Source organism: Trachinotus anak, unplaced genomic scaffold, assembly GCF_046630095.1.
Source record: "Trachinotus anak isolate AG129_WGS33_773 ecotype Australia unplaced genomic scaffold, CSIRO_AGI_Tana_v1 ptg000004l, whole genome shotgun sequence".
Classification (NCBI taxonomy): Eukaryota; Metazoa; Chordata; class Actinopteri; order Carangiformes; family Carangidae; genus Trachinotus; species Trachinotus anak.
This window is the reverse complement of record NW_027273855.1, coordinates 22,465,825-22,484,807: the sequence shown is the minus strand read 5'-3', so window position 1 is coordinate 22,484,807 and position 18,983 is coordinate 22,465,825. Positions and strand designations below refer to the sequence as shown.

Here is an 18,983-nt window from a genome sequence, read left to right as displayed (position 1 = left end):
TGCTGTTGTAGCACACACAGCTGTGAGACAGTCAGTACCTGCAAGAGAGCCTCAGCACGCTGAAGGTGTAAAAGTGTTTTCCTGTCGGCAGAAATGACAGGCTGAGTTTGAGCAGAGGAGTGGGCTCAGCTGATCAGCAGCAGAGAAAGAGGAACCGTGACTCCAGATTCTCAGCAGCAGACGCCCAGAGGAAGTGAAGTGAAGGCAGTGAAAAGCAGAATAGAAACTGAAGAACAGATGGTCACCTTGGGAAAGTGACAGCGGAGGAGGCTCAGCCCCAGAGTGACGGTGAGACTGAAAGGCCTCTTTAATGTGTGAGAATATTTAGAACATGCAACTGCAAAAACTACATCCTGGTCACACGTCTGTCACTATAAAATGTGCTTGAGCATTCAGCCTCAGGTTTAATATCTATAGACATGTTGATGGGAAAATTCTACTTGTATTGTGGCTCTTTGAGCTGCAACTAATGATTTATTCCATTGACAATTCTACCAATTATTTTCCCTATTAATTGTCAGAATAATGAAAAATCTCCATTCCAGTTTCTCAGAGTTCAATGAGATGGATTCAGGATGTCTTCAAGACTGGAGCCACAAGATGGAGGAACTGACCCAGGACGCCTTTCCCTTTAAAACTTCTGGGGTGGTGTCTGACATCCTTCACTCCCAAAGAGACAAATCTAAGTCGTCAACATTTCACAAGAAAACTAGTAGTAGCACCAAGTACAAAAAGATTTATACAAATTTGTGTTTCATCTTGTGTGTTTGTTTATTCTTCTTTCCACAACCATTAAGAGTTAGGTTGGGGACCACCAGATTAAACCACCTTAAAGTGATTAAAACAGCTCCAGCTACAATAGTGACTCCTGCTTAAATATTAACAATGATGTATGATCTAAAAATATAATATATACTAATATATCACTCTCAGGGTCATTTTGCTGCAGTTTTGCTTGTGTTGCCCACTTTTACTCAAGTGTGATTTTGAACGCAGGACTTTTGCTTGTAATGGAGTACTTTTAGACTGTTGAACTGGTACTTTTACTTAGTAAAAGGCCAAAGTACTTCTTCCAGCACTGGAGGATTTGATGTCACGGTCAGAGGTCACAGTCCCCCCCCGGTCCCGCTGTATAAGTGGTGGGTGTGCTACCTGTGCAGGCACATGACCGGGAATAACCTCTGCTACAGCTGTACCCAAACTGTCAGAGAAAAATCCCTCTGAGGCATCAGGCCTGCAGCTTTCATGCCATCGCTGTTGAAGTCTTATTTGTTGATATCATCGCCGCTGAGTGATGAGCGGTGGTTCCCCTCCTGCCTCACCTACCCTGGCCCTCCTCCCTGCCTCCTTTCCCCTCCCTCTCTCCCACACGTATGCACAGAGCCCGACAGGCTACGCGACCCCCCTCCCCCCTTCCATCATTTTCCCATCTCTTACTCACTCTCTTCCCTACAACAAACATGGCCGCGAAATCTGATGGTGCACCCGTCTCTCTACGAAACGAAATCCCACCCGAGTGTCCTTCCAGGTCGGACCCGCGGCCTCCCCAGCGCCGTCCCGCCGAGCAGCGCTACTCCCTCCCGGACTGCTGCTGGACGCTGTGCGCCCTTTTGGTCTTCTTCTCGGACGGGGCCTCAGACCTGTGGCTGGCCGCGGACTACTACCTAAGGAGGGACTACTGGTGCTTTGCACTGACTCTGGTCTTTGTGATAGTCCCGTCCGTGGTCGTGCAAGTGTTGAGCTTCCGATGGTTCGCCTACGATTTCTCGGAGACCGTCGAGAGCGGCACGGCTGCGGCCGCCGTGGTGGCGGCGTCGGGAGCGGAGGAGAGCGACTTCAGCACCAAGGACAGCGGCGAGCGGGGCGCTGGCTGCACTGCCGGGGCCGGGGTGCTGCCAGGGCCGGGCACCGCGGGAGGAGCCCGGGGCTGCTGCAGAGTCTTCATGTGGCTCTTCCAGGCCATCGTTCACATCTTTCAGCTGGCACAGGTCTGGAGGTAGGTCTGAACACTCATACCGTGATCTGAGAGGAGGGGGGAACTACACATTCTGCTTCTGCCTTTGTGTGTGTGTGTGTGTGTGCGTGCACATGCATGCTCCAAAGCCCAGCATCACTCCCTGCAGCTAAACGCTTATGAAACGTAATCATTCAGGGAGGACTGTGCCCAAAATGCCAGAATGTCTTTTTGTATTGTTTGACGTTTCTCCCCGGCTTGGGAAAAGGAGAATTAGACTCCACCCACCCACTCCCCCAACCCCCTAACGCGCTTTTAGGTCAATCATCCCCCAGGAAAATCATCAACTCATCCACATCAATCGCCTTATATGAAAAAAAAAAAATCTATTTGTCTTTTGTGGTTTGGGGTGAGAAAAAGCCTAAGTGCTGAAGATGACAGATGAATAGTCATAAACGTCAGGAGAGTTGCTTCCTGTTTCCAGTGATATGTGTACTTGCATCCTGATCACTTATTAGTGTGTTTCCAGTTCTTAGCTTGAGGCTCCTGCTCTTATGTTTGTAAAAATCCATATCCTCACATCTCCCCCACAGTGTAAAGTCTGTTTCTCTCAGCCGCCTCAAAAGTATGTTTAATTACCGGGCATGCTCTGAGACTAAAAACAAACCAGTGTACACTCTGGCATTACTCTCACATGGGTGGTAGTAGGTCTGTAGGTCAGCTCCTCAGTCAGTGATGGCGAGGCAGTGCTCAAGCTTAGAGCGCTCTGATAGGTTTTGACAGGCTTGAACTGGTGCCAGTCAGGAGGAGGCATTCAGCTGAACTGTGGTGGGAGGAGGGTTAGACGAAACGCGACCGTATTCAAAGGCAACTTGTGTTTTATAGACAAATTGAGACGTTACAGAGAGACAAATCAGGTGTAATGATGAAATCAGATGCAAATCAATTGTTTGATTAATCTGTAAGTCTCCATAACCTCCCTTTCTCTGTGGTCTCTCTCTTCCTGCCTCTTTAGACAGCCCTATGGGCAATAGATATTGATTCCTTATTTCCTCCTTGAGACTTCTGTGTGTGTGTGTGTGTGTGCGTGTGAGAGAGAGAGAGAGAGAGAGAGAGAGAGAGAGGGCGTGTGAGTGTGTCCAGGAGCACATTAAAAAATTGTGGCATCACAGAATTACTGGTAATGCCATTAAAGCTGTTGTGTGCGCTCCGTTTATTGCTGCTGCTCTCAGACCAGCGTGTCTGCACATTAAGAGGATTACCACGGTGTGTTTCACCCTCAGCTGTTAACTCAGGAGTGATCCGTCACTGATACGCAGTTAGTCAGGTGAACCGGGATCAATGTGGGCCGGCTACCAGAATTAAATGTCGGCACACGCGAGATGGGATACGGGGTTGTGTTGCAGACACAGTGTGCACGATGAAACTCCAAGTGTGTGTGTTTATGTCTTCCATCGTGGCTCAGCCTTTGACCCTCATTACTGCATGTGTGCTCTACTTTCTCAGTGTGTTACATCCCAAGGCGCACTTTGTGTAGCACAAACCAGAGCAGAAAAGGGTTACACAAACTCCCTTGTGGTTCAGTGGGCTTGTTGACACAGGGTTCTCCTGACCTTCTCCCGGAGGCAATTACTGAGGCATTTATAGCTTCTCTCCTCCGTGGCAACCACCAGTCTTTTCCCCAACAGTTAGATTTACACATTGTATATGTGCATTGTACAAATAGATGTCATGTGTCAACACATTTGTGCAGAAATGTGTTTGCACAGTGCCACCTGAGGGTCCACAAAAGGATGAGTGTGAGTTTTACAAGATCATTACAGAACGAGATGAGTCGGAGGTGGCACTACATGTTAGTGAAGCTCAGGAGTTCAACAAGGGATTTACAGCAAGCCGACTGGATTCAGAGCATTTATTTGGATGTCTTTTCTCTGCAGCTCCATCATATTTTGCCTTTTCTGCAGCCTTCTGACTTATTTTATCTGAAGAGAGATTGCAGACAAGCACCACCACCCCCCACACCCCACCACCTCCACCCCTCAACTGCCTGTACTAAAATTAAAACCACAGAGCTGCTTAGCTCAGTTTCAGTCTAATCTAAATCCCAGAGGAGCAAGCAACCAGCTTTTTTGGCAAGAACTACTGACAGCTCCCAGAGTTTGGAATAATGAGTTATGACTTCTGAGAGTCTGTGTTTGATGTTCAAAAGTTTTTGAAGCGCAGTATTAAAACCTAAAAACTCTGTTCAGTCTCACGTCCTCCAACAAAATGTAACGCCCCGATGAATGTGTCTGAGCTGTGTCTGCCTCTGATACACAGGTACGTCCACGCCTTGTATTTGGGGGTGCAGAGCCGCTGGCACAGGGACCCTGAGCGCCGTCACTACTACTGGCGCATGATGTTCGAGAGCGCTGATATCAGCATGCTGCGTCTGCTGGAGTCCTTCCTGAAGAGCGCCCCTCAGCTGGTGCTGCAGCTCAGCATCATGATCCAGGCCAGTCAGGTGCTGCCTCTTCAGGGTGAGTGCCCAGAAGTGACCAACCGCCACAGCCATCATCGCCCTGTCAGAAATACATCATGACATCAGTCAGTCATTCGTCTGCAGCCCACGCTGTGCATGAGTCACTTGTGCTCACCTCAGTCAGGCCCCCACAGAGCAGGGAGATGTAGATTCTTGCCGTGCTAAATGGTGAGACAAGTTCCCCCTGAGCCATTTCCGTCCTGTCTAACCTCTCTTTCTCCATCTCTCTCCTCCCGCCTCCCCTTCACTGTCTCCTCAGGGCTTTCAGCTTCTGCCTCACTGATATCCCTGGCGTGGATGGTCTCCTCCTATCAGAAAGTCCTGAGGGACTCCCGAGACGATAAGCTACCCATGACCTACAAGGCCGTCATAGTTCAGATCCTGTGGCACCTGTTCACCATCGGGGCCCGCACTCTGGCCTTCGCCCTGTTCGCCTCCGTGTTCCAGCTTTACTTTGGCATCTTCATCGTGGCCCACTGGTGCATCATGACGTTTTGGATCATTCAAGGTGAAACGGACTTCTGCATGTCCAAGTGGGAGGAGATCATCTACAACATGATGGTGGGCATCGTGTATGTTTTCTGCTGGTTCAGTGTGAGAGAGGGGCGCACTCGCTGCAGGATGCTCATCTACAGTCTGACTGTGTTTGTCGAGAATGTGGCGCTCACCACTGCCTGGTACCTGTACCGCGGCCCCCGTAGCTCGGACTTCTACGCCGTCATCATGGTGTGTGTGGTGGCCAGCAGCTACGCTCTGGGCACCTTTTTCATGTTTGTGTATTACTGTCTGCTGCACCCTGACGGCCCAGTCTCAGGGTGGGGCTACATTGTGGAGAAGGAGGTACCTCTGGAGTCGCTGGCCTCACCGGCTTCCAGCCTCCCTCCTGACCTGGTGAGCAGCCCCCCCAGGACCCTTCAGAGAACTAAAGGGTCAGACAGAGAGCAGGGGCCTGGGGTAGATGGAGACGTGTTTCAGGTACGACCACCTCGGGGAGCACAGGCCCCAGTGCCACACCTCACGCCCAGGACAGAGGGGCCTGTCATCCGAATAGACCTGCCCAGGAAGAAGTACCCGGCCTGGGACGCTCATTTCATCGACCGCCGGCTGCGTAAAACCATCCTGGTGCTGGAAAGCGCCGCCCCGGTCACACCGAGGATTCAGTACCGCTGTCTGGGCACACCCAAAGAAGTAATGGAGTATGAGACCACCGTGTGATGTGCTGAAGGCGCTGTGACTCAGCTCGCTGCCGCGTGGACATCCTGCCTTAAATAAAATGGCAGGTGGACTCTCACTGAGCAGTCTGTTTCAGCTCCACGCCCACTTGATTGCTCCCTGTACTGTCAGGAAGTGGAGACAAACGGGCAAAGAAAGGAACAGAGTGTGGTGTCTGTATTTTCTAAAAAAGGCAAAAACCTGTGGTGTTGTCTAATGATGGTGCATATTTTAGTTTCTGTATCATTTCTCAGGTTAGGGTGTGGTACAGGAAGAGGTCAAGGTCGGCGGCAAAGCTCGCTGCCCAGTGAACTTAGAGAGGAGCACAGGCAGGCAGAGAAGTGGAGCAGTGTGATTATCAATCAGAGGCAGAGAGTCCTCCTCAGTGAAGGTGCTTCAGCACATCGTCTCAAGGCAGTCGACGACAGAGGCGAGCCTTCAACATGCATGATTACTTATGGCAGCTAGAACTGAAACATCACTGAACAACATGTAGAGGGAAGCCATTTAAACACAGACTACAATAAATGCAGCACAGGTACTGATCATCATAATCATAATTCTCCATAGCTATTCACTCATGTTGAAGGAGTCTCTGAAAATGCTGCTTCAAACCTGAAGGGCAGATCAAAAGCAACATTTGAGTTGAATGTAAAAACAGTTGAAAATGTGATTATTTGTGACAAGGCTTCGAGCATTTTCATGCTGTTAGTGGGATTTACAACATTCCTGTGGTACTATATTTGTTTTTTGAGGTAAGCTAGAACAAAACAACAAAAAAAAAAAAAAAAAAAAAGAGATTTGTGTGTGTTTACAAGCAATCTGTTGTTTTTGGGACATGCCATCACCATTATTCTATCCAGATGCACCTTCTCCAGAATGTGTACATGCTGAACAATAGCCACATTATGATTTCCATTGCATTTGCAGGATGTAGTCTACAGACAGGACTCTCAACGTACTGCACCCATCTTAGAGGCAACAGGGCAGACATTCATTTCCATGTAAATTTAACTGTACAATGACGTGGAAGTTACTGAGGGACAGCGCTGTCTGTAATTGTGCTGTATCCAAACTTTGTTGTCTGAAAAATGTAAAAATAGAATTAGCTGCAGACTCCAGATTCCTAACAGAATAGCTTTGATATTATTGATGGTACAGGCATGTGGTACTTTTGGTAACACTTTATTCTACAGGTTCATGAGTTCCTTATATTTTCCTCGAAACTTTCCTGGAAAGAAATATGTTATTTGGTATGGTTTTTTTTTTTCCTTTTTTTGGTGATGATTAAATGATTTGTTGATGATTACATTTCATCAAGTTTAATCATCATTCACTGATTTTTGGAAACTTTATTCTTTATAAATGCTGAATTGCAAAAATCCCTGTAGATGTTCAAAAAGACAAAAAGAGTCTAGGTTACAGTAACTTAGCATTTATTTGGAATTAGAGCTTGAAACTATTTTCGTTAGTCGATTAATTGATGAGTCACTTGGCATGATCTGCAGCTATTTTGATAATTGATTAATTGTTTCAGTCATTTTTCAACAAAAAATAGTGAAAAAAATTCCAAATACTTTCAGATTTCAGGTTCTAAAAAAAGAAGATTCGCTCCTTTTCTTTGTCATACGTCACTGTAAACTGAATATTTGGGGGATTTGGACATCGCCATCAGCTCAGTGAAATTATTTGATGTTTCATAGACAAAACAATAACTCAAAAATTATAAATAAACAAATCAATAATGAAAATAAACTTCAGTTTCAGCCCTAATTAGAATTAGTTTGGTAATATAATATTGTCTGTATTTACCTTTAATTAATACTTGACAACAAAGTTCTTTCCAGGAACCTTTCAAGAAAATTATTAGGAATCAATGGACCCATAAAATAAAGCTTTACTGTACTTTCTTTTATCAGGGTTGTTTTTCTATAGAATAGTCACAAGAGGAAAATTTCTGAACCGTGTGTGTGTCTGTGAGTGTTTGCGTGTCTGTGTGTGTATGTGTGTGTGAGCTCACATACCAGCATGTGTATGGGTGTAGGGGGGGGGGGGAGGGGGTCCTGCCATGTGCATTTAAGTTAATTTGAAATTGTGTCACTGAGAAATGACAGTTTTGTTGTAAACACTGTCCATTCAGCTTCTTTTTTCCCAGATGACACTCAGATGAAGAAATAGCCCGCAGAGCACCTTCACCACCCCTGCTGCAAAAACAAAGCCAAAGAGGCTTCGATTATGGTGCTGTCTGAGTCCATCACATAACAACCACACAGTGAACCATAAAATGAGCTTGTTGTGGCAGGAGTTGGTCGGGGCTGTACCTCAAACATAAAGCTAGAATCAAAAAGCCTTAAACTGGTCATGCCAGACTGTTGCTGTTCAGAGCAAGAAAAAAAAAACGTTTAAACAAGAAGGTGAAGACAATTTCATTATGTTGTTGTTGCTACAATAAAGAGCAATGTGTTTACCTGATGTTTGCTGTTTGTCCCTTTTTACACAGAAACACGACACTTTAAAACACACTGAGAGACTAGATAGTGGCACTGAACCTGGCACCGCTACCTGATGTACCAACACAGGTCAGTGAACCTGACAGTTGAACCAGTTCTCTCATTAATAACACACTCTTTGACATGTGCTAATCATTGCAATTCTCCTAAACTGTGAGGGAAGAAAGGATCAGGGTTTCCACCATCTGATTCCACTGATCACTTCCACTCAGGAGATGGAAAAACATTCACACTCCAGGTTCTGTCTCAGACAAACAGACTCACTCAAGCTTCGTGTTTACAAGTCAGTGGGGTGTGAAACAAAAATGAGAATGTGAAAACTGTCCCTTTAGCGCCTATCGCAGTTGTAAAATGAGATAACAAGCAGCCGAGCTGTTTGCTGGAGCTCGTCTTTGATCACACAGTTTCACGCTGATTTGTTCACAAATGCTAAATAGATCCCTGGTGTTGTTTTCTCAGAAGGAAAACACACTGATGAGAAAATATTTGCAGACACCACAGAGTTGCAGGTTGGTTGGTAATGCAGTTGAATCGTTGACAGTTACAATTAATGGAGACCACTCACAGGAAGAGAAATTTTAATAATAGATATAAATAACATCTATTATCCTGACAAAAATACAAGTACAATATATATACAAAGGACCTTTTGTAGCTCACAATGTTCAGTTGTTCATGCAACCAATTTTTGATTCCACTTTATAAGACACACATTATAAAGGATTAATAAGTAGTAACTAATGGCTTATTAATGGTTCAGGTATTCAGGTTGTAAAGTTTTTATCATATTTACCAGAAAAACCCTTCAAATGGATTACTAGCAGTTCAGCAGGGTATCCATTTATTAACAACTTAACATCAGGTGGATTAAATAAAAACCCTTTATTAATGACTTATTAACTTTCATAAGTAACAGAGTTGGTGGCTTATTAAAAAGTGAGAAATCCATGAGATTTATTTATATATTAACAACCAAAATATATGACTGCATTATTACGAAATACAAAGTATAAACACCAACCGAACTGATTGTTCACAACCTGGCAACCCAAAACATTTTCTTATTAATGGCTCATAACAGATGTATAAAACATTAATAAATGATTTATTAACCATTAATGAGTGGCGTGGAACAAATATCCAGGCTCTGTACATGAGCAGCTTTTCATACATTCCCTGCGATGAATGCAAAAATAACTGAATAACTCATCACTATGTTAAACTTTTACTGTGATATTTTATAACATAATAGAACATTATTAGTGTCACTGGTGTTTCTCATACCCTGGGCATAAGAACCAACTTACTCTGGTCCTACTCCTCATAAAGGATTACTTCATTTCATTAAAAAAAACTTATTAACAAATTTAAGGTGAATCATTAAGGTTAAGTGATTTTAAATGTCTCCTTTGTTTCCTTTGCCCCACCCACTATTTCCATCCACCCAATCAAATACGAGCACCAATAATATATTTGCATAAAACGTCTTTCATCCAATCGCCTACGAGTATTTACAAGACAAGCGCGTTACAATCTGAATAATTACCGTCACAGCCAATCAGTGCACAGGAGGGGCGGGGCTAAAGCGCTGGTACCGGTCACTCGTTGCCGTTGCTTTCAACGGCCACATTTCAAACTAGAATGGCGACCGCTGTCTGCGGTCTGCAGCCCACCGGCAGTACCAGTAAACCGGCGAAGACACACCGAGAGCACCGGAGGAGAGCGAAAGACTCCAGGAGGAGGCAGGCGGCTCTGTTATTCCTCAACAATATCTCACTAGACGGACGGCCCCAGTGTCAGTTTACCGATGGAAATACCGACCAAAAAGCCACCGAGGAGCAAAGACTCGGGGACAGAGACGGCGGCGCAACGGTCGTGCCCCCGCCGGCGGATAGCCAAGGACCGGCCGCTCAGGTGACAGAGCCCTCCGCGGCCGGTAGTAGCTCTTCCTCCAGTTTTCCCGGGGTGGCTACTCCTACTCGACCTTCTTTGGTAATGTCTCCGGGACCTGCCGGGGCAAGTGTTGTGGGGGCCAATGAGGTATTTTTGGAGGGTGGCTCTGCGGCCGAGACGCTAACACCGGACACTCCACTGTCTCCTGTGCCCGCCGGCCACCAGCCCTGCTCCCGTGTCAGGTCAACGCCCGCCGCCCTGAGCCCGGTCCCGGCCGGTAATTCCCAGGATTCACGGCAGAGGTGAGCATAGTGGTCGGTGTGTCACCATGGGCCTTTATTGACTTCCGCATAAAATGAAACCAATAGTTATCATCAGAGATATTCACTTTCATTCTCTGACGGTAATATCAATATATTATAAGTAGAATATTATATATATTTGATTATATATATATTTACTGTTCATTTAAAATAGGGTTGTTTCTAGTGAACACTGCACTGTCTCACTCTTCAGATTCATGGTGTCAGTTGTTGTCTGTAGAAAACACCCAACAAATCTCCCTCCTCTTGTATAAGGAGGGTTGGATACCTGTGGATTACCTGTGCTGTAGAAGAGATCTATATTACTGTATATCCAGGTCACAGATCTCACCATATCATGTGAAGGTCCTTTGTTTGGTTGATGTTGTTCCAGCATTAATGACATGGTGTCTCTATCACTCTGACTTTTTACTCAGGTTGAGAAATGTCTCTGGCTCTCCTGGACCCAAGGTGCCAAAGAAAGTCCACTTCATCAAGAGTATGAGGCAATATGATACCAGAGGATGCAGGTGAATGTCCAGAATGTATTTACATACACAAATACTTTTACATAGAGAGTGCAATAGAGGAACACATGAAAAACTCTGACTTACTACACACATTTTCCTGTCAGAGAAATCCAAAAACAAAGCCTGTTTTATTTTGGACTCTGAAATAGGCCCTCTCTAGCTGTGTCATACTCCTCCCGCTAGTATTGTTATAAGCTGCTTAACAGAGACTTGGCAGAGACTTAGTTTGGCCTGCAGACGAATAACAGCGGTACAGCTGCTGAGTGGCGATTGCTACAGTGAATTTAATCACCCTTGGAAGCTTAGCAAAAGCCAAAAGAGGTGCAGTGTGGAAATGTAACACCCTATTGCACCAACAGTGAGGTAACCCCTGGTGCAAGACTGGACTGAAATATCACACTGCTGGCTGTTCGTTAAGCCGGTTGATGAGCGTTAGAAAACAGGAGTGCGGAATTATATATGTTGGGATTCTGTTTTCTGGAAAATGATTACTGTGTGTGGTTACTGACAAAAACATGTCGCATAGAATTTTCTTTTTCCATTAGTTCTCTTCCACATTTCATCGTCTGAGACAACTCCATGTTCATACCCACCTACATACTAGTGTGTCATGTGTTTTCTGCTGGTGTGTGCAAAACAATGATGTAGAAAGCCAGAAGTGCCCCACCGCCGTGGCTTTCTGTTTCTGTTTGAGGCAGTCACACATTGCGTGTTTGAGGCGAAGCTATCAGAGTTATATAACTAAGCTAACTAACACCAGTAGAGTGTGCGTTGTGATGTTGTCCCCTGTAAGAGATTTGATATCTGTCCTTCAAGGTCTGACCTGGGTGTTTACTGCTGAGTCTCCACAGCAGAGGCTGCTGACTGTATGTTATTGATCGGTGTTTTGTGTGGAGATGAAGCCCCTGGTGTTTGTGCTGTTTTCTTTAGTCCCAAAAAGCACTGTTGTGTTCACTGGTTGTGGTGGAGTTAAGTAGACTGTGAGCAAGTACTTTGTCCACATTTCTGTCAGTTCTAGTGAAAGTATACTGCGCCTGGTAGCTTCCTGCCCCTGGTTTTATGTAGTCCAGCCCTTAGTCCCAGTTTGTGTCTCTCGTGTATTAACTTGACATTCAAGTAATATATATATATATATATATGAATGACATGTGATCTCTGTGCTTCAAGAGCTTCAAAGACTCTTAAAACCATCTAGAAAAAATGTTGCATCTGCTGGAAACAATCAACAACCAGTCAATTAATCTTTGGCCCACAGAAAACTATACTACTATACTATATACTGTAGCTATTTTGATAATTGATTTATTATTTTAAATTATTTATTAAACAAAAATGGTCAAATGTTTGATGGTTCCAGTGTCTCCAGTGTGAATATTTGCCACATTTACATTTAAGTAAACCAACCATCGGAAAAAAAAGGAATTTCATTGTAGACAACAGAAAACCAATTAATTACTCGAGAAAACTATCAAAACCTGTACATTAGTATATATTGATGTTTGGTCCTCCAAAACATCAGACAATGATAAAAAAAAAAAAAAAAAGTCCATCACAGTTGGGGATGGAAGTGATGCTTTCAGATATCTTGTCATCTAGTCCAGCACCTACAGATATTACATTAAAATATCATACAAGACAAGGAGAACCTGAAAATATTAACATTTGGAATCAGAACACAAGCTACAGCCAGTGAAGTTTTTGAATTTCTGCGGAAAAAAATATTTGACCATTTAAATGATCATCGAAATAGCTGCCAATTACTTTACTTACTCTTTCTGTAGACGACTGGTGAAGCTCCACTCGTCTCTGTGACTTGAACGTAATGGTGATACATGGGGAGACACTGCCTCATGCTCGTGCAGCTCTCAGATTTCTCCTCCTGCTTTAAACTCTAGATTGTTGGTGATAGCTGTTTAGCTTTGGTAGTAACCAAAGTAGTGGTGGCTCTGTGACTGTCACTGCAGCTCTAGCCTTGATGAATGTCGTGTGTACAGTAGCTGTTGAGCAGCAGTGACTGCCGTTGTTGCTTGTAGACTGACACACCATCTGTTTTGTCTGCCTGTACTTGCTGTGTCCTGCAGGATCATGCTGATTTGTGCCAAGCGGTCGCTATATGCTGCTTTCTCAGTGCTGCCCTATGGAGAGAGTGCACACTTCAGGTACAAAGAAAGCACCATCCCAAGCAGAGAGCACCCACCCCTCGCTTTTATGTTTCCATCACCCTCCTCTGTGATCCATCCCATCATTGTCAGGACAGGTCAGTGTGTGCAGAATGTGGTGAAAATGACCTACATGTGACTGTTTCTGAACAGTGATCCCAAGCTGGAGGCTCAGAGACAAAGGGTGTCCTCTGTGGTGGCTGCAGACCTGCTCCCCTCCCTGGAAGGTGTGGAGCTGGGCACTTATGGCAAGGTAAATATCTATCTAATATAGAGTAACCGAGCACTTTATTAGGAGCGCCAGACGAAGACGGAGTAGAGCCTCCCATTGATCTTAAAATAGCCTCAGTTCTTCATGGGATGGATTCCATAAGAGATTCTGCTCCATGTTGACGTGATTGCATCACATCATTTCTGCAGATTTGTCAGCTGCACGTTCAGGCAGCCAATCCAGTTCTGTCACGTCCCGGAGGTGTTTTATTGGATTCAGATCTGCTGACTGAGGAGGCCACTGAAGTTCACTGAACTCATTGTCATGTTTATGAAACCAGTCTGAGGCGACTTTTGCTTTGTGAGTTAATCACTATGATGCAGGAAGGGGCCATTAGAAGGTGGTAAACTGTGGCTATAAAGAGATGCACAAGCAATACTCAGGCTGTGGCATTCAAACAATGGTTCACTGGTATAACGGGGCCAAATTGTGCCAAGAAAACATTCCCCACAACATCACACCACCACCACCACCACCACCACCAGCCTGGCCTGTTGACACAAGGCGGGTTGGATCCACGGTTTTATGCTGTTGATGCCAGATTCTGACCTGACCATCTGCTGCCTCAGCAGAAATCCAGATTCATCCGACCAGGCTACGTTTATCCTGTCTTCACCTGTCCAGTTTTGGTGAGCCTGTGCCCACTGCAGCCTCAGATTTCTGTTGTAGTTGGACAGGAGCGGAACCTGACGTGGCGTTTACATCTCAGAACTGCCACTCACTGGATGTTTTTAGTTTTTGGCTCCATTCTGAATAAAAACTGTAGAGCCTGCCGTGTGTAGAAAATCCCATTAGATCAGCAGTTTCAGAAATACTCAGACACCAAGTCACTGAGATCACGTTTTCCCCATTCTGATGTTTGGTGTGACAATGACACTGCTGCCACACGATTGGCTGATTGCATAATTGCATGAATAAGCAGGTGTAAAGGAGTTCCTAATAAAGTGCTGAGTGAGTGTGCAGTGCTTCATTACTCAGATGAGTCTCTGACGGTCTTGTTTCTCTTCCTCAGACGGTGTCATATGCTCAGTTCCTTTATCCAACCAACGCCTTGGTGAGGCAGAAGAGCGGCGGCGTGCCTGAGAGCTGCACAGCTCAGACCCCTCAGTCACGTTACCGTGGCAACGGGCAGAGGAACCTCACCCAGGCTCGTCTGAACAACAGCGTTGCACAGGACCCATGTATGTCTCAAACCGAATCTTACAGACACACACCTGCCTCTCCACGGTTAAACTGGCCTCATATGTTGTGACACACACTGTTTATTTGTTGTGTTTTTCCAGATATCGAGGAGGTGGCAGAGTATGACCCTAACCTGCTCAGTGACCCTCAGTGGCCCTGTGGGAGACACAAGAGGGTTCTTACATTTGCATCATATGTGGTGAGAATTTACTTTCATTCATTATGTTTACAGGCATCCAAGTAACCAGGTTACAGTCAGCAGTAAACAAATGGCTTAACCTTTTAAAATACACTGTCCCTCCTGTGGCATGCTCTGCCCTTTGTGCGTTTTGTTCTGTACCGGACTCAACCTTCAAACAACCCTGATAAATTATACATTGCTTGAAAGCTCTAATCTCCTGATTCTATCTATGCAAACCATTTTAGGATCCTCATATCACTTTTGTGCTCCACTCTGACTGTGCTCTCACTTATCTGATCTAAACACACCAAAAAAAAGAAAAATACCAAAACACTAAGAAGTCACGACTGAAGTCTCCTTTTACTGACGGTTAAAATAAGAGCCATGTTTCCAAAATAAGGTTTTGGGTAGGGGAGAAATCATGTGTACATGGATTTACTTACTAGGTTATTACAGTGCATTCAGATGTGTTCTCTGTTTACCTGTGTAACCTGGTTTCTCTGTTCAAATAACCTGATCATAAGTGCATGTTAACATACTAATGGTCTCACATGGGCTCTTCTTTGTGTCCGAAATCAGGGACAGGGCCATTTAATTTGACTTGTAAATCGTTCTGACATTAACATGTAAAATGACACAGTTCTCCACCTCTGTTCCTCCAGCCCTGTGTGAGAGTAAAATACTTCCATTATGTCCCATTCACATGATTCTATTGCTGCTCTGTAGATCACGTCACAAGACTGTAACCTCAAGCATTAGTGCATGTGAAATGAGATTTATCAAGAGGATTTAGAAGCAACACTGTGAAGCTTTATGTTGCTGTAATTCATGCTGACATGAGGCACTTCTACACTGATGTGCTGCTTTGTTTTTCCGTCTCTGCAGACAACTGTTATTGAGTATGTGAAACCATCTGACTTGAAGAAGGACATGAATGAGACTTTCAAGGAGAAGTTTCCTCACATTAAGCTGACACTGAGCAAGATAAGAAGGTAAAGATATGTTAGATTATATTTTCACTATCAAACTTTTCCCTAAGAGCGGTTTGAAGGTTGAACCTTGTTGTGCCTCCTCACTGTTCCTTGTGGTTTTTCAAACCTGGTTACACAACACACTGTCTTAGAAAACATCAGTAACTACCCCCCCCTCTTCTCCACTAGCCTGAAGAGGGAGATGCGGGCCGTGAGCGAGGAGTGCGGCCTGCAGCCGGTCACCATAGCAATGGCCTTTGTTTACTTTGAGAAGCTGGTGCTGCAGGGTCGCCTCAACAAGCAGAACAGGAAGCTGGTGGCGGCAGCGTGCGTGCTGCTGGCTGCAAAGATCAGCAGTGATCTGCGGAAGCCAGAAGTCAAACAGCTCATTGATGTGAGTAAAGTTTCCACACAAACAGAGCTCAGTGTCAGAGAGTAGAAACCTAAAACAAAGCAGGAGATGTTGACTTTCAACCTGTTGACAGATGTGTTGACAAAGTGGAAAAACCTGTAAGACCCACAGTATCTAGCCCAGTGTTACTTACCCATCATCATCCTTTCAATCACCCTCATTAGCATTCAGGATTAGAAAAGGGTGCTTCACAATGCTATGGAAGTAAGTGTGGATGACAGTTAAATTAGTGAAGCTCATAAATGTGTAAGTTAAAGTTAGAAGTCTTGATAATACTGCACACTGAGGACAGCAACTCCTGAAAAATGTACCACATCTTCAAATTTCACCATTGTTTCCCACTGTATAAATGGAGCTCAGAGCTTGTTGACCAACCAAACAAACACTAAGTTAGAAAAAGCTGCTCAGTTGCAGCACAAAAAACCTGCAACAAACTCAGTGACAGAAACACTGAATTTCCTGTGACTTCTCCACAATAAAAGCTGCCCCATGTTTCACCTGTTGAATGCTTTTAATTTGAACGAGCATCTGTAGGAAATACTTATTTAGCATCAGCAGTAACTTAATACAGCTCTGGTATGACTGTGGGAAAATGAGCAGTAAACACTGAGGCTGATGTCAGTAAGATAAAATGACTAACAGTAAGATGGATCACATACATGCATCATTTCCTGTTTGTGTGAAGCCAGTTTGAATCCCAGACTGAAGGATGGTCATGAATAGTATCAGAAATAGAGTTCATGAAAATATTAGGGATTCTAACTTTTTAACATGAGCAGGTTTACAGGCTCATTAAGCTATGTTTCATATTCACACAGCTGCAGTTAGAGAACTGTCCATGTATCACAAATCATCATGATTACTATTGATAAACTTTCTGAATGGACACAGCATGAGCATCGAAATGGAGACAGAGAAACTGACCAGGAAACAAAACTCACGTCAACACTTCATATTTCACTGTGTGTGTTCATCTGCATCTTTTTAACATTTTTAGACTCTAACAAAAACCCTCCCTCTCTTTTCCTCCCCGTGGACGAGCAGAAGCTGGAGGAGCGTTTCCGTATTAACAGACGGGAGTTGATTCCTCTGGAGTTCCCTGTGCTGGTTGCCTTGGAGATGGGACTTTACCTCCCCGAGAGCAAGGTCATGCCGCACTACCGCAGGCTGGTGCAGCAGGGTTAGACTGGATGTGGCCAGGTCTGACACTCCGCTGGTTTCATTAATAACACCAGCAAGTGTGTGTGTGTGTGTGTGTGTGTGTGTGTGTGTGTGTGTGTGTGTGTGTGTGTGTGTGTGTGGCAAAGTAAATTGCAACTGACCGTGTGTGTGTATGGTGGATTGACCAGTTTATAAGCTGTCGTGTTTAAAACAAATAATTCTGGTACTATTTATTTCCTTTCAGTCGTGGCTTGAGTCACTCACTGTGTATGAAGAATAACTAGTTTACACCCGTTGGCATATGTTTCAGACTTGATGGCATGTGTGTCTATCTGAATGTCTTTTTAAGCGTTTGTATACGTGTGATGTTCTGATGTTGATCCCGTCATGAGCTCTATGTTAGAGATGTTCAATGAGCACATTAATTGTGCTTTTATTTTGGTTCCGTGTGACCCTTTTTTTGGTACATCCTATTATTCTTCACCTCTGTTTAAATGAATTGTACGCTGTGATGTTTGTGTTTGTGGAAAACTCTTCACTTGCACCTTTCTCCTTACTATACAGCCTGTATAGTTTTTATTACAAAGCACCACACTGTTGATTTTGTAAATGCCTTTTAAACCTACTGTGACATTGAAGCATTTTTAGCCATTAGACAGAAACATGAAACTGTAGATTGTGGGTGTAAAACATGGTTTTAGTTCAAGTCTGTTTTTAGAGAAGGAAGTGGCCTTTTATTTGTTTGTTTGTACTTTACAATCAAGCCACATTCATCTATTTATCTTGATCTTGAATAGAAAAAAAAATATTCACGTGGCCTCACTGTGTTCCGACTTTGTTGGTTGAAAAACTGTGTTAATATACAGTGTCTGTGGTGTCACATGCATGGAAACAGGACGATGGAGGCATATTATTTATAGTAAAGGTGTTTTTGTTTTTGTTTTTTTATATTTCATGTCATTACCCAGGGATATGTTTTGCTAAATGCACTGGATTTTTATTCCTCAATAGTCTAGCTAGTTGTTGTATTTTTCAGTTCTCAGGAATTTTGCGTTCTCATATCTTTGAACAGCTCATAAAATCTAACCCAAAGAAAAGTTTAGAAATGGTTACTGTAGCTATCATCACTGAAATCACCTGCACTCCGTTCTAAGCCAGTGGATGGTAATGGATTTGTTGTGCTTTGACACAATAGGAAATCCAACCGGTGTAACTCTGAAGTATATGAATAGATGTATGAGTTGCTCCCAAATACCAGAAGGTATTAACCTGACTGGAGTATGTATTGCGAAGTAACTCTTCAGATTTTTGTGCCATTAGGTGGACAAGTAAAAGGGGGGAAGAAGTGCCTGAAACTACAGTGGCAGTTAAATGGTTAACCACGTTTTCATAAGTGATATTTAACGTTGACATTTCTTTGTCTTGCTGCTGGAGATTTTTAAATGTTGGTTGCTCTTGTCTGGGAAAGATAATCATTTACACTTTCTGGACAGTCTTCATAGTCGTAAACATGACGGTGATTCAGTTTTGTGTGTCTGCAGTGGTGAAAAATGTGTCACAATAAACATCCAAATAGCCTTGTGTAACTGCAGAAAATGGATCAGTCTGGTTGTCAAATGGTTAAATATTCATTGTTTTCTTACTGTAAAATGAATGTTTTTGAAATATATTTTCAGACACTGAAATAAGTGGAGTTTGTTTTTAATGATCAATAATTTAGAGTG

At 44.0% G+C, this 18,983-nt stretch overlaps 2 protein-coding genes across 3 annotated transcripts; both read left to right on the top strand.

The window, feature by feature from the left end:
• Positions 1 to 148: 148 nt before the first annotated feature.
• Positions 149 to 8,159, top strand: xkr7a (XK related 7a). The gene is made up of 4 exons (XM_071477124.1): positions 149 to 288; positions 546 to 1,996; positions 4,274 to 4,473; positions 4,735 to 8,159. Exons 2-4 carry the CDS (start codon positions 1,374 to 1,376, stop codon positions 5,688 to 5,690), a joined length of 1,779 nt encoding a protein of 592 aa, XP_071333225.1. The 5' UTR covers positions 149 to 288; positions 546 to 1,373; the 3' UTR covers positions 5,691 to 8,159.
• A 1,636-nt stretch (positions 8,160 to 9,795) lies between these two features.
• On the top strand, positions 9,796 to 18,947 carry cables2a (Cdk5 and Abl enzyme substrate 2a). 2 transcript variants are annotated; one of them, XM_071477120.1, is made up of 9 exons: positions 9,797 to 10,392; positions 10,830 to 10,922; positions 13,004 to 13,081; positions 13,235 to 13,334; positions 14,365 to 14,533; positions 14,636 to 14,733; positions 15,601 to 15,707; positions 15,876 to 16,080; positions 17,143 to 18,947. In XM_071477120.1, exons 1-9 carry the CDS (start codon positions 9,839 to 9,841, stop codon positions 17,281 to 17,283), a joined length of 1,545 nt encoding a protein of 514 aa, XP_071333221.1. In that variant the 5' UTR covers positions 9,797 to 9,838; the 3' UTR covers positions 17,284 to 18,947. The 2 variants fall into 2 exon arrangements, with proteins under 2 accessions (XP_071333222.1, XP_071333221.1); XM_071477121.1 differs by lacking the exon at positions 13,004 to 13,081 and having other exon boundaries at positions 9,796 to 10,392; positions 17,143 to 17,386.
• The last annotated feature ends 36 nt before the right edge of the window (positions 18,948 to 18,983 follow it).

Excerpts from the sequence above, each read along its gene's own strand:
- xkr7a (XM_071477124.1), top strand. The coding sequence starts at position 1,374 with ATGCACAGAGCCCGACAGGCTACGCGACCCCCCTCCCCCCTTCCATCA. Across the intron at positions 1,997-4,273 it reads CAGCTGGCACAGGTCTGGAG|GTACGTCCACGCCTTGTATT; the intron begins GTAGGTCTGAAC and ends TCTGATACACAG. Across the intron at positions 4,474-4,734 it reads TCAGGTGCTGCCTCTTCAGG|GGCTTTCAGCTTCTGCCTCA; the intron begins GTGAGTGCCCAG and ends CTGTCTCCTCAG.
- cables2a (XM_071477120.1), top strand. The coding sequence starts at position 9,839 with ATGGCGACCGCTGTCTGCGGTCTGCAGCCCACCGGCAGTACCAGTAAA. Across the intron at positions 13,335-14,364 it reads AGCTGGGCACTTATGGCAAG|ACGGTGTCATATGCTCAGTT; the intron begins GTAAATATCTAT and ends TCTCTTCCTCAG. Across the intron at positions 14,734-15,600 it reads TTACATTTGCATCATATGTG|ACAACTGTTATTGAGTATGT; the intron begins GTGAGAATTTAC and ends CCGTCTCTGCAG.